Source organism: Nomascus leucogenys, chromosome 9 (genome assembly GCF_006542625.1).
Source record: "Nomascus leucogenys isolate Asia chromosome 9, Asia_NLE_v1, whole genome shotgun sequence".
Classification (NCBI taxonomy): Eukaryota; Metazoa; Chordata; class Mammalia; order Primates; family Hylobatidae; genus Nomascus; species Nomascus leucogenys.
In genome coordinates, this window is record NC_044389.1 from 32946403 (window position 1) to 32961776 (window position 15374).

At 42.6% G+C, this 15374-nt stretch overlaps 1 protein-coding gene across 1 annotated transcript; it reads left to right on the forward strand.

Moving 5' to 3' along the window:
* The first annotated feature begins 14074 nt into the window (after positions 1-14074).
* LOC100579934 (transmembrane epididymal protein 1-like) lies at positions 14075-15374 on the forward strand. The gene is made up of 2 exons (XM_030818478.1): positions 14075-14186; positions 14500-15374. The coding sequence occupies exons 1-2, from the start codon at positions 14075-14077 to the stop codon at positions 15372-15374; spliced, it is 987 nt and encodes a 328-aa protein (XP_030674338.1).

Sequence of the window (15374 nt, forward strand, 5' to 3'; positions counted from 1 at the left end):
ATTTCTCCCAATATAATACCTCATAAAATATGTCTTGCAACTGATATACCTGCATTTGTAGAAACATATTTAAATTGAGTGTACTCCCCTCCAAAAACATTCCCAATATAAGTTTAACAAAATTCAGCAAACCTATTGTAAAATATACCCGAGAAAGAAACACTGAGACAGCTCAAGCCTTTTTTTTCCCAGAAGAAAAAAATGAGGGAGAAAATTGCTTTGCCAGCTTTCATAGTCCATTGTGAAATTAATTCAAGAATTAAAACAGTGTGGTATAGGAGCAAGCAAGTAACATAGGTCCATAAATGAACATGGTATAGCTTAATAGAGGCTCCAGAAACAAAAATATGGAATGTGAGAATTAAATACATATTATGAATGGTTTCTTCAATTAATGTGAGGAATAACTGGCTTTTTATTTGTAAAAACAACAACTTTGTTTCAAGGTATAGGCAGGGTTTGTTCCTCGTAGATGCTCTGATATAAAATATGCGGTGTATCTCCCTCCTAGCTTCCACTGACTGCAGGTAATCTTTGGCATTCCTTGGCTTATACCTGCATCACTCCCGTATATGCCTCCATCTTCACATTGTCTTCTCCTGTGTGTATCTCTGTGCCTTTAATCTCCTTCTGCTTTTCTCTTATAAGGACACCTGCCATTGGCTTTAGGGCCCACCCCAAATCCAAGGTGAGCTCATCTTGAGGTCCCTAACTTAATTATATCTGCAAATACTCTTTTCCAAATAAGATCACATTCACAGGTTCTAGCAGTTAGGACTTGGACCTATTTTTCTGGGTGCCACCATTCAATTCACTATCCTTTCATATATAAAGAAGTCTCATGTCCCATGTCCTACCTCTGTTTGGGGCCTAGAGGCAGTTAACAGCTCCAACTATTACTCAAGTATCCCTTATGGTTTCCTTATACTCTGTCCACATCTGTAAAAGAAATACCTTTATTTATGTATTTTATTTATTTATTTTTGGGACATATTCTCGTTCTGTCACCCAGGCTGGAGTGCAATGGTGCAATCTCAGCTTGTTGCAACTTCTACCTCCTGGGTTCAAGCAATTCCCCTGCCTCAGTCTCCTGAGTAGCTGGGATTACAGGCACCCGCCACCACACCCAGCTAGTTTTTTTTGTATTTTTAATTGAGATGGGGTTTCACCATGTTGGCCAGGCTGGTCTCGAACTCCTGACCTCAGGTGATTCACCCACCTTGGCCTCCCAAAGTGCTGGGATTACAGGTGTGAGCCACTGCGCCCAGCCCAGGAGTACCTTTATTAAACCCTCTTTGAACTATCCCAATTTGGGTTTCCATTTATTTCTAATTGAAACCCTACCTGAAACACCAGTAGAGGAATTACACCGCAGGCCGAAACCTTAGGAAGAGTTCACCCTCAGATGTTGGGAAGAGGGAAAAAAGAAAACTTTCACTACTGAATTTCACAAAAGTGAAGATCCAATGAAGGACACTTATTTGTAAACATGTGGTTAATTAATGGAGAAGATTTTTCACCTCCAATCAAAATGACCAAGGGATTAATTTATTTAGGAATCCTAAAGAGCTACTATTTTCAAGGAACTATGCAAGGATTGACAATAAAATAATGAGAAAAATGCAAATAACAATATACATAATTATATTGTAACTATGGTAATGGATGAAAAGGATAATTAGATGGTTTGGTAAGCAGAATTCTAAGATGGTCCCCAAGATTCCTGCTTTTGGTATACATATTCAGGTTAATCCCCTTGCCTTGAGTGTTGCTGGGACCAGTTCATATAAGGAAATATCAAATCTAAGCTTAGTTACTAATCAATTGACTTTGAATTAATCAGCAGGAAGATTGTCCTGGATGAGTCTGACCCATCCCTAATATATTTAGGATTCCTAAATATATTAATGAGCCCATTAGAAGAAGGTGAATCATCAAGGATTCACTCCTGCTGGCATGGAAGAAAACTCACAGCCATGTCGTGATTTGCCTATGAAAGCCATGTGCCAAGAACCAAGAGCAACCTCTAGAGCAGAAGACTCAGTTCACTCCTGTTGGATTCCTGACCCATGCAAACTTTGAAATGGTAAGTTTTCATTGTGTATGCTCCTAAATTTGTGTTAATTTGTTACAAAGCAATAGGAAACTAGTAAAGGTGGTGTTAAATTTTAGTAAAGGTTTATCCAGCACTGTGAGCATAGAAAACACTGTATCATCCTGAGACTTGTGGCCCTGTAACTGAGAGATTATATCCAAAATGAAGTAGGTGAACAAAGAAGAGCTAGTACTATTCTTACTGAAACTCTTCCAAAAACTCTAAGCGGAGGAATCCCTTCCTAACTCATTCTACAAATCCAGTAGTACCCTAATACCAAAATCAGGCAAGGATACAACAAAAACAAAAAGAAAATTACAGGCCAATATCCCTGATGAACACAGATGCAAAAATCCTCAACAAAATACTAGCAAACCAGATACAATAGCACATCAAAAAGTTAATTCACTATATTAAACTGGGCTTTATTCCAGGGATGCAAGTATGGTTTAACATACACGAATCAATAAATGTGATCCACCACGTAAACAGAACTAAGAACAGAAACCATATGATTATCTCAATAGATGCAGAAAAAGCATTTGATAAAATCCAACATCGACTCATGATTTAAAAAAAAAAAAACCCTAAAAAAAAATGGCTGGGTACAGGGGCTCATGCCTGTAATCCCAGCACTTTGGGAGGCTGAGGTGGGCAGATCACCTGAGGTTGGGAGTTCAAGACCAGCCTGGCAAACATGGTGAAACCCCATCTCTACTATAAAAATTAGCCAGGTGTGGGATTACATGCCTGTAATCCCAGCTGCTCAGTAGGCTGAGGCATGAGAATTGCTTGAACCTGGGAGGTGGAGGTTGCAGTGAGCCAAGATCGCATCATTGCACTCCAGCCTCATGACTCCAACAGAGTGAGACTCTGACTCAAAACAAAAACAAACAAACAAAATCTAAACATGGACAGAACATATGTAAAAATAGTAAGAGCCATTTAAGACAAACCCACAGCTAACATCATAACAAATAGAGAGAAGCTAAAAGCATTTCCCCCTAAGAAGTGGAAGAAGACAAGGATGTCCACTCTCACTACTACTATTCAACAAATACTGGAAGTCCTAGCTATTGGGCAAGAGAAAGAAATAAAATGCATCCAAATTGGAAAAGAGAAAGTCCAATTATCTCTCTTCGCCGACTACATGATTGTAGACCTAGAAAACTCTAAAGACTCCTAGATCTGATTAATAACCTCAGTAGTGTCAGGATACAAAATCAATGTACAAAAATCAGTAGCATTTCTATACCTTAAAAATATTCAAGCTGAAAATCAAATTAAGAATTCAATTCCGGCTGGGCGCGGTGGCTCATGCCTGTAATCCCAGCAATTTCGGAGGCCGAGGCAGGTAGATCACTTGATGTCAGGAGTTTGGAACCAGCCTGGCCAACATGGTGAAACCCTGTCTCTACTAAAAATATAAAACAATTAGCTAGGCGTGGTGGTGGGTGCCTGTAATCCCAGCTCCTTTAGAGGCTGAGGCAGGAGAACTGCTTGAACCTGGAAGGTGGAGGTTGCAGTGAGCTGAGATCATGCCACTGCACTCCAGCCTGGGTGACAGAGCAAGATTCCATCTAAAAAAAATAAAAAGAAGAATTCAATGTCATTTACTATAGCCACACAAAAAAATAAAAACTAGAAATACATTTGACCAAAGAGGTGAAAGATCTCTACAAAGAAAACTACAAAACACTGACAAAATAAACTGTAGAAGACACAAATAAATGGAGAAACATCCCAACATCCCATACTCATATACTGGAAAAATCAATATGGTTAAAATGACCATATTACCCAAAGCAATCTACAGATTCAATGCAATTCTTATCAAATTACCAACATTATTTTTCACAGAATTAGAAAAGCAATCCTAAAGTTCATATGGCTCTAAAGAAAAGCCTAAATAGCCAAAACACTCCTAAGGAAAATGAACAAAGCCAGAGGCATTACATTGCCAGAATTCAAATTATACTACAAAGCTAAAGTAACTAAAACAGCAAGGTATTGGTACAAAAATAGATGCATAGATCATGGTACAAAAATAAAGCCACATAGCAACAACCAATTGATCTTTATTGATAAAGGGGAGAAAAATAAAGAATGGGGGAAAGAGACCCTAAATAGTGCTGGGTAAACTGGCTAGCTATATGCAGAAGAATGAAACTGGACCCCTATCTCTCACTATATACAAAAATTAAAAGGAAATGGATTAAATACTTAAATGTAAGACCTGAAACTATAAAAAAAAAAACCTAGAAGGACACCTAAAAAAAAACTCTTCTGGAAATCAGCCTAGCCAAAAAATTTATGATAAAGACTCCAAAAGCATTTATGCAATAAAAATAAAAATAGACAATGGGACTTAAACTGAGATGTTTTTGCACAGCAAAAGAAATCAACAAGATAAACAGACAACCTACATAACAGGAGAAAATATTTACAAATTTTGCCTCCAACAAAGGATTAATATCCAGAATCTACAAGAAACTCAATTCAAGAAGAAAAAAATGAACAATTCCATTAAAAACTAGGCCAAGGACATGAACAGACATTTCTCAAAAGAAGAAATACAAGTGATCAACAAACACCTGAAAAAATGATCAACATCAATAATCATCAGAGAAATGCAAATTAAAACCTAACCGAGATACCAACTCTCAGCAGTCAGAATGGCTTTCATTAAAACATCAAAAAAAAAAAAACCCAGATGTTTCCTTTTCTTTTATTTATGTTTTTATTATTATTAGTTCTGAGACAGGGTCTCACCCTGGAGTGCAGTGGTATGAATACAGCTCACTGTAGCCTAGAACTCCTGGGCTTAAGTGATCTTCCTTGCCTCAGTCTTCCTAGTAGCTGGGACCACAAGTGAGCATCAACACACAAGGGTATTTTTTATTTTTTATTTTTTGTAGAGGTGAGGTCTTGCCTTGTTGCCCACAGCCAGTTTTGAATCCTATGCTTAAACTATCCTTTCACCTTGGCCTTCCAAAATGCTGGGATTACAAGTGTGAGTTACCTCGCCTGTCCAAGAAATAACAGATATTGGTGAGGATGCGGAGAAAAGGGAACACTTGTACGCTGCTGGTGGGAATGTAAATTAGTTTGACTTCTATGGAAAACACTATGGAGATATTTCAAAGAACTGAAAACAGAACTACCATTCAACCCAGCAATCCCACTACGGGCTATCTACCCAAGGAAAAGAAAGCATTATATAAAAAGACACCTGCACTCGTGTTTATTGCAGCACTATTTACAAAAAGCAAAGTAATGGATCCAACCTAAATGTCTACCAACAGTTTATCAGAAAATGTGGTACATATACACCATGGGATACTATGCAGCCATAAAAAAGAACAAAATCATGTCCTTTCCAGCAACATAGTTGGAGTTGGAGGCCATTATCCTAAGTGAACTGACACAGAAGCAGAAAATAAAATATTGCATGTTCTCAATTACAGGTGGGAGCTTTCTCCATCTTTATGTCCATGAGTACCATTGTTATTAAACAAATGATACTCATGGACATAAAGAGAGAGAAAATAGACTCTGGGGACTCCAAGAGATGGGGGGTAGGGAGATAGGGTTTAAAAATTACCTCCTGGGTATGATGTCCAATATTAGGTGATGGGTACACTAGAAGCTCAACCCCCACCATGATGCATGTAATACCCTTGTCTGATATAACAAACAAGTACCCCTGAATCTAAAATTTAAAGAAAAATAATAAAATGAAGCAGATACTGTTGAGAAGAAGCAGCTTCACAGCCATTTACTTCTTGTGCTCTGGGTCTATAGTCATGAGGAAGCCTTTGTGAACTTAGGTTCCTGGGCCCCAGAAAGCAGATGACTCAGACAGGGCACATAAATATTGTAGACCTGAGATAGTGAAGGCAGAGGAGAGGATTGGGTGGGAATAATTAGCTTAACCCTTCAGGTAGTTGGTCATAATTGATGGCCAGGAGTTGCATTTATACGAGCTTCCCGTGGTCCTCTTAGAGAAATGGTAGACAGCATGTATTAACTAACTGATTTAAAGAGATAAACCTTTCCATCTTATTGGCTTAACACAATAGAAGGTTATTAATCCCTATACATAAAGTTGAATGCCAGCATTCCTAGTTGGCAGAGAGCCTTCCACATAGTCTTTCATAAGTATTTCAAAGACCCATCCTGTGTCTTTGCCCTTCTGCAGAGCCCCCCAGTTCTCTATGTTCAGCCAACAGATATGAAAAAAGAAATGGGGATCAGGAGGGAGGCCTCCATGGGCCATGCCTTGAAGTGAAATACGGCACTTCTACACACATTCCATTGGCTCAAGCTCAGTCCCTGAGAGGCTGGGAAATGTAGTCCCTGCCTGGGCAGCCCCCTCCCACCGCTCTACCTGTGGAACGGAGTGAGACTTTTTGGTGGTCACATAGCTGTGTTTTCCACATGAAACTTGAAGTTTAGGGGGATTCCCAAACTGCAGAATGAAGAATCCTGAACAAAAGGAAGTAAAGGTTAACTCCTAACTAGGGGATGCATATTCTGGTTTGAAAGAAAAATGATCTTGGAAAAACAGATTCAGGGAGCTTGAGTTCTGTCCTCAGCCACGGGTTATGAGTCCATAGCATGGTCATAAGAGAAGACATAGGAATAACAGAGGTAGGGGTCAGGTGCAGTGGCTCACACCTATAAACCCAGCACTTTGGGAGGCCAATGGGGTGCGGATCACTTGAAGTCAGGAATTCAAGACTAGCCTGGCCAACACGGTGAAACCCTGTCTCTACTAAAAACACAAAAATTAGCTGGTGTGGTAACACATACCTGTAGTCCCAGCTACTTGGGAAGCTGAGGCAGGAGAATTGCTTGAATCCAGGAAGCGTAGGTAGCAGTAAGCCGAGATTGCACCATTGCACTCCAGCCTGGGCAACAGAGTGAGACTCCATCTCAAACCAAAAAAAAAAAGGAATAACAGAGGTAGGGTGAGTATGTGCTTCCACCTTGCCAAAAGTTTCCATAAAAAAAGAAGTTTGCAGCTATTGAAATGCAATTGTTGAAAAGCACCTGAAACCACTTATACAAATGATGAAAACGAAGTCATGGTTATGCAATGGAGGTATAAAGCTCACATTATACACAATTTTGAAGAGAAAAATTATGAGCTAGTGTGCCAGGTGAAATCAAGGATATATGACTCTTTTTTTTTTATTATTTTTTACAGAGTCTCACTCTGTCGCCCAGGCTGGAGTGCAATGGCACGATCTCAGCTCACTGCAATCTCCACCTCCCAGGTTCAAGCAATTCTCCTACCTCGGCCTCCCAAGTAGCTGGGATTACAGGCACCCACCACCACGCCCAGCTAATGTTTTGTATTTTTAGTAGAGACGGGGTTTTGCCATGTTGGCCAGGCTGGTCTCGAACTCCTGACCTCAGGTGATCTACCCGCCTTGGCCTCCCAGGTGTGAGCCACCGTGCCCGGCCAAAGGATATATGACTCTTGAACTAAAAAATTAGAATGTTGCTTTCCATATCTTTTATTTTTTTCTCTTTGTCTTTTCTTTTTCTTTTCTGATTTAATTTTTTTGCTGTGCCTCCACCTGAGTGCCTGGGCCAGTGGTGCAGGCGCAGGCAGCAGCAAGTTTTCCAGCTCTTACAAGCCTTGTTTTGGTAAGTCAGTGACAAATCCCAAGGCTTAGTAACCCTTACTTGAAAGAAGATGAAAGTTTGAAACATGAGCAGATGAGGTATCTCTGACCTTGTTCTGATTTCCCTGGACCCACTCTCTGTATGACCCTCTCAAGCCTCCAGCCTTCTGACCTTGTCTTCCTAAGGTGTACTTGGCTTTGCCGACGATGCCCCTCCTAAACAGAGTTAAATTAAAATATGCCTTTGAAAAACATCATAGTCTGTGGGAAAAATCCCAAGGTCATTAAGAAGTTTATAGTGTAGTGCTCTAGATGCCATTTCTGATCAAACTTCTACCTCTTCAATGAACTGCTTCTTTCACTGAAACTTTAAAATGGATATTTCCCTCAATAGGTCATTCGATCCCATCCAATATCTGTGTAATCCAACATGGTAGCCATTAATCACACGTGGCTATTGAGAACCTGGAATAATATTGAGAATAATAATCATATTAAGATAATAATAATAACAATAATAATAATATTGAGAACTTGTCTAAATTGACATGGGCTGTAAGAGTGAAGTACACACTGGAGTTTGAAGATTCTGTATGAAATAAGAAATATAAAATACTTCATTCAGGCTGGGCATGGTGGCTTATGCCTGTAATCCCAGCACTTTGGGAGGCCAAGGTGGGCAGATCACTGGAGGCCAGGAATTTGAGACCAGGCTGGGTAACATAAGGAGACCCTGTCTCTGCACAAAATTTTAAAAATTGGCTGGTGTGGTGGTGTGTAACTGTAGTCCTAGCTATACAAGAGGCTGAGGCTCTTGAATAGCTTCAGCACAGGAGTTTGAGGCTTCAGTGAGCTGTGTTTGCACCCCTGCACTCCAGCTTGGGTGACAGAGTAAGACCCTGTCTCTTCAAAACAAAACAAAACAAAATAAAACAACTTGTGGCTCATGCCTGTAATTCCAGTGCTTTGAGAGGCCAAGGTGGGTGGATCGCTGGAGGCCAGGAGTTCGAGACCAGCCTGGCCACCATGGTGAAACCCCATCTCTACTAAAAATACAAAAATTAGCTAGGCGTGGTGGCACATACCTAATCCCAGGAGTTGGGAGGCTGAGGCACAAGAATTGCTTGAACCTGGGAGATGGAGGTTGCAGTGGGCTGAGATTGTGCCATTGTACTCTAGCCTGGGTGGCACAACAAGACTCTGCCTCAAAAAAAAAAAAAAAAGTAATTCGTAACTTTTATATTAATTACATTTTGAAATAGTATTTTTGATATATTGGGTCAAATCTCATTAAAACCAATTTCACCTTTTTTATACTTATTGAATGTGGGGGTTGGAAAATTTAAATTTACACGTGACGTTTGATTTCTACGAAACAGAAGTAGCCTAAAAAGTAGTCTAAATAGTTCCCTAATGTGTGTGTGTATGTGTGTGCATGTGTGTGTAGAGGTGTTGTGCCTTTAACTAAACAGTAAGCTCTTAGACGGAAATAATTTGTGTTTATACTCCTTTATAAGCCCTGCAGACTCAGAAGGGTCCACAGCAGTTAGGAAATCCAATGTTTACTGGGTTCCTGAGGACATTCTTGAGTACTCTGGCATTTCATGATGCCAGACAAAAGGCAGTGGTTGTACCTGGGGTCCCTCAGGAATGTGGGGCGGCAGGTGGGGAGGCAGGTCTGGGGGGAGTCTCGCCGTGGAGCAAATGGGCAAGGAGGGACCTCCTGGACGCCCATGGTCAAGCAACTGTTTGGAAACTCAGTTTCCCATTGTTTAGGAAAAACTTTTAAACTGTGTTTTTCCTCTGCTCTCACACCACAGAATTCAACACAGAAGACTTCTGTAAGCAAATTTGGGGGGTTTTCCTTCACACATATCAACTGGCAGACACCAGCAGGGTGTTGGTAATTAAATTCCAACACTATTTACCTGGAGATAGCGTCAGATCCCACAGGGTGAGGGTTCAATCCCCAAAACTGCCCCCCCCCAACAGCAGTTGCAAGTACTGGCTTTCAGAACTTCTGACGACCAACTTTAAGTTGGGGTTCCCATAACCCTCTCTTTGGATTTGATTAATTTGCAAGAGCAGCTCACAGAACTCAAAGAAACACATTTGCCAAGTTACTATAAAGGATATTGCAAAGAATACAGATGAAGAAATGTGTAGCGTGAGGTATGGGGGAAGGGGCACAGAGCGTCCATGCCCTCCATAGGTGTGCCATTCTCTAGGAACCTCCACCTGTTCAGCTACCTGGAAGCTCTCTCAACACTTCTTTGGCTTTTGTGTTTTGTTTTTTTTTTTTGAGATGGAGTCTCACTCTGTCGCCCAGGCTGGAGTGCAGTGGCATGATCTCAGCCCATTGGAACCTACACTTCCAGATTCAAGCAATTCTCCTGCCTTAGCCTTCTGAGTAGCTGGGATTACAGGCGTGCACCACCTCGCCCAGCTAATTTTTGTATTTTTAGTAGAGACGGGGTTTTACCATATGTCCAGGCTGGACTCGAACTCCTGACCTCAAGTGATCTGCCCACCTTGGCCTCCCAAAGTGCTGGTATTACAGACGTGAGCCACCACTCCCAGCCCTTTGGGCCTTTTAAGGAGACTTCATTGATTGTCCATGAATGATGCATGGACAACTATGTCAAAATGTGATTCGACAAAAAGGGTATGATGGAAACCCAGGAAGGCCTGTCTGTTCAGATTCTTCTTGGTCTCTCCATGCAGCATTCCTTCCTCCAGAGTATGGGGCACGACCCTCTCTGGAATGAAGGTCTTATGACCTGCAATCAGATTAGGGTCCTGCCTTGGGCAAGTGAAAAGAGGGGAGGAGAAGGTCAGAGAGAGAGAGTCTTTTTCCTGAGGTCTGCTTCTGAAGCCTAAAATGCTCCCAACATTAAGACAAAAGACTATATCAGGGTTAAGGGAGATATGAGCTAGGAGCCATGGACAAACACCAACATGTATATAATCATAATATCACACCCATGAAACAGCTTTCCAGGTACTTCGTGTCCACAGACTCTGGAGCTGTCTGGCAGTTCTGCTAATCATTCACCATCTTTGGCTCCTTGTTCAGCTGCTTGTGGGCAGTGTCTGGTTTGGAATGGGCGATTCCTATCTTCAAAGTCCTGGAATCAGGATGTTCATGTTTTAATGAACTATGTGCAGCCTTGATGTCTGGCCAAGGCAGAGGACTGAACATCCCAGACAGGAACGTAAGTGGGGCTGCATGTCCTGCATTCATGCCACATTCAACCTCCCATTGCTGTTGAGTCAGTGCTGCTGTTCTCCCTCCTCTTCTGACCACTGGTGCCCAGCTCTCAGCTGCCAGGAGCAGCTATAGAAATGAGTGTGAGAGCCGGAATAAGCTCTGCTACTTCCACCTTGTGTGGACCACAAACCTGAGATTCAAGAAGCAATATTAAGAGTAACCATTGTGATAGATGCCATATACTGCACCCCGCCCCCCACCACACCACCAAAAAAGAGTGACCAAATGCATTTATTCTTGAGGCCTGAACACCATGACTGCCTGTTTCTCCCAGGACAAATCCAAGAACCAAGGAGAGTCCCTAAGATTCTCTTCTTTGTGATTCATTCAGAAGTATTGCTCTCAGATTTTCTCTTTGAATCTCCTTCCTCTGAGCATTCAGGTCTATAGTGCTTCCATGTATTTTGATAGTTCACCAAAAGGGAGAAGGAGACAGGAGACAAACATGCTTACCTCTGTGTCACAACATCTATGCCTTTTTATTTTCACTGTAGGAAAATAGATAAGGGTATGACACTCAGGAAATCAAGAGAAAACTAGAACTAGAACCCAGATTCTGACTTCACATCAATGTATTTTCTGCTTCCTCATGCTGCCTTCTGAAGACTGTCTCTACATCTCACTGGTGACAATGGTCACCTCCAGGTTGTGGGATTACAGATTTTTTATTTTTTTGAGATGGAGTTTCACTTTTGTTGCCCAGCCTGGAGTACAATGGCACGATCTCAGCTCACTGCAACTTCCATCTCCTGGGTTCAAACAATTCTCCTGCCTCAGCCTCCCAAGTAGCTGGGATTACAGGCATGTGCTGCTATGCCTGGTTAATTTTGTATTTTTAGTAGACACGAGGTTTCATCATGTTGGTCAGGCTGGTCTTGAACTGCTGACCTCAAGTGATCCACCCACCTTGGCCTCCCAAAGTGCTGGGATTACAGGTGTGAGCCACCACACCTGGCCTTACAGATGATTTTTAATGTTCTTTTTGCTTATATAATTTATGTTGTATTGACGGGATGTGGAAAGAAACAAAACGGAAAGAAAGAGAGAAAGAAGAAAGAGAAAGAAAGAAAGAAAGGGAGAGAGAGAGAAGGAAGGGAGGGAGGGAGGGAGAGAGAGAAAGAAAGAAAGAAAGAGAGAAAGAAAGGAAGGAAGGAAGGAAGGAAGGAAGGAAGGAAGGAAGGAAGGAAAAGAAAAAGAAGAAAGAAGGAAGGAAGGGAGAGAAAGAAAGAGAAAGAGAGAAAGAAAGAAAGAAAGAAAGAAAGAGAAAGAAAGAAAGAAAGAAAGGCAGGTAGGCAGGAAGGGAGGGAGGGAGGGAGGGAAAAAAGGCTGGCACAGTGGCTCATACCTGCAATCCCAGCAGTTTGGGAGGCAAGGCAGGAGGATCACTTGAGCCCAGGAGTTCAAGACCAACCTGGGCAACAAAGTAAGAATCTGTCTTTAAAAAGAAAAAAAGAAAAAAAAAACCTGATTCTTCTACAATGACTCTATATTAATTCTATAAGAACACCTAAAAATTAAAATTTAAGCAAAGTAAATTACTTCAGAAAGCAGAATTAAGTTTTGTTTTTATAGCCTACCTTCACATTCCACTCCCCAGCCACACCAGATCTCACAACTGCAAGAAGTATGAATTATTGCCACGCGCAACTGCAGAGAGAGATATCTAATTTTTCTGGCATAAAGTGGGCTTGAGAAAGTGTAAGGTAGGCATTTGGATGGGAGAGTGGGCTCAGAGGCAGCACTGTGCCCTGTGTGTAAACTCTCCTCCCCCCCACTGGGGGCGCCATCAGCACACAGGTGTTGCCTCTGCTTTATAGCATTGCTTGTAGTGTGAGCACGGATGATTACGCAGAGGACTGAGTCAGCAAGGTTCATCATCTGCGATGAACTTCCGCTCGCCTCAGCACACCTATTTGCCCTCAGAGAAACTCCTGCTGCTGGGACCCTCTGCAATAAACCCAGAACTACTTGTGTGCCTGGGGATGCTTCGCATTCCCTGTACCTTGTTCACCATTCCCCTTTCTCAGGCTCAGAGGGCTGTTACCCAATACCTAGAACTCTGTCCTCCTAGATGTATTAGACATTCATCAAGTAATCACTGAGAAAGGAAGCTGGTGGCTATTTCACATTAAAATATCAGTGGCCAATACCAGCTCACTAGGGTGATTCCTCTCAGTGGTATCTCCATTTTCAGGACTCATCTTACTTCCTTGTATCAGTTAGGGATGGCTGATGGAAGTAGAGCGATGGGATATGGATGCCTGATAGAAACTAGACTACACATGGGATCTGGTGACAACATCTACGGAAAGCTGTTTTCTCTCTGCTGTGTGGAGGACCTGAAGTCATTTCAGGTTGAGGTGGCAGCAGTCAGCAAGAACCATATTATATGAACGAGGGAAGACCAAAGACAAACCAAAACCAGAACCTACCAGGACAAACTGCAGACCATGTCCTCCTCTCCCTATCTCATACCTCAATGGCAGGCAACCTGCAGAAATAGCTCGGGGCAGCTCTAGGCCTGGCTGCTGCTCATCTGGGAGGTGAGCCCGCAGAACAGTGACACAATGCATGAGCTACAGCAGTACCCAGCACCCTACGCCTTCGGAGTATTCTTAGGTTGCTGCTTCACTTCTGCCTTCGGATTCTCATGTAAATTCCACCTGTAGACATACCTAATTTGGAACCACATTGGGAAGGAAATTCCGGGTTTCAAGCTCAGTTATGCTGACACTACTACAAAATCACCACAGCCCCTACAATCAATACCCAGGGGTGGCTTTTCAGATTCATCTCCTGGCCAGTAGAAATTTTGAAGTGGTGGTGGTTGGCGGAATGTGAGCGGATAACGGGGGGATGCTGAAGGGGGTTTTCTTGGAGGTCTTCAAGATGTGTCTATCACAGATAAGTAGAAAAGCCAGATGGGTGCTAAATATACTATATATCCAAATGTTCAAAAGTATGTATCCCTAAAGAAAATGTCTGACTTTACAATTGGACCAAAATAATGTCTAAGAAGGACTGAAGCATACTCAAGAGTTTATGAGTGTCCATGTTGTGCTAGATACCGTCATGGCAACCCACTCCATTTTCCTCTCCTTTTCTCCTCCAAGCTCTCGGCAGGACAAGAGGAAGGAAGCCATGGGACACAGGGATGAGTGTAACCAGAAGCACCTCAAGGGCTGTAAGAGGGTCCTCTGAAAGCCCATTCACCAACTACTTTGGCAGAAGCTAGTGCATTCCCAATGTACCGGAATGGAATGGAATGATAGGCCATATTCCACCGAATGTGTAGGCTTGTCTTGAGAAACATTTCCTCTTTGTGGGGGAGCAGTGGGTGCGGTGAGACAATAAAAGTAGGTGGAAGGCAGTTCTTTCCAAAGCCCAGAACTTGAAGTGGCTGCATAAAGTGAGGCTGTGCCTGAGTATCACGCTTCTCTCCTTCAGTGGACAGATTGATGGTTCCATGGGAACCTTTATTGGTCATGTGTATCCAGGGCTGTTTCTGTTCTTATATGGACTGTATCAGGCAGTAGTAATCTCCAAAGCTATAATATTCAGTGACTCTCTCCTGTATCGTTCGTCCCCTCCCAGGAATAAGGGAAGATGTGCTAGGCTGTGGAAAATATCCTATGGAGGTTTGTTGAAGATGGCGACTGGCTCCCTATTGACAGTTTATGAGGTCAGCTGCATTAAAGGAGGGTTGATATTGATGAACAGGGAGCTGCCACCAAGGTTCATGTACCCCAAAGAGTGGCAGCACCTCACCATGTTCATCCTCCTGACTCTCAATGGCTGTGTGGACTTCATGAGCAAGAACATGCTGCCTCAGAGGTGTGTGGGCCTAGAAAAAGGTACCCTGGTCCTGATCATCTACGAGCTCCTGCTGCTGATGGTGTCACATGTTAAAGATTCAGAAGGGGTGGAGCTGCACGTTCATTCTCTGCTCCTCTTGGTGGTGTTCCTGCTGTTGCTGGTGTTGACTGCAGAGCTGTGGGCTCCCAACATGTGTCATCTCCAGCTGATGGAGACCTTTCTGATCCTGATGATGGGCTCCTGGTTGATGCAGGCAGGCTTTATTCTGTACAGACCTGTCTCTGGCTATCCATGGCAGGACGATGACATCAGTGACATCATGTTTGTCACCACCTTCTTCTGCTGGCATGTGATGATCGATGCCTCATTCCTGTTGGGAATCTATGGCTTCTCTTCCTTTTGGTATCATTGTTTCAGACCCAGCTTGAAGCTGACTGGGCCCAAAGAAGCTCCATATTACGCAAGCACTCCAGGACCCCTCTACAAGTTGCTACAGGAAGTGGAGCAGTCAGAGAAAGAGGACCAGGCTCTCCTCCTTCCAAAGAGCTCCCCCTGA

What these genes read in the sequence shown, in the direction of transcription:
- LOC100579934 (XM_030818478.1), top strand. Translation starts at nt 14,075, where the DNA reads ATGGCAACCCACTCCATTTTCCTCTCCTTTTCTCCTCCAAGCTCTCGG. An exon ending in CCAGAAGCACCTCAAGGGCT is followed by an intron (nt 14,187 to 14,499) that starts GTAAGAGGGTCC and finishes ATGTGTATCCAG; the next exon opens with GGCTGTTTCTGTTCTTATAT.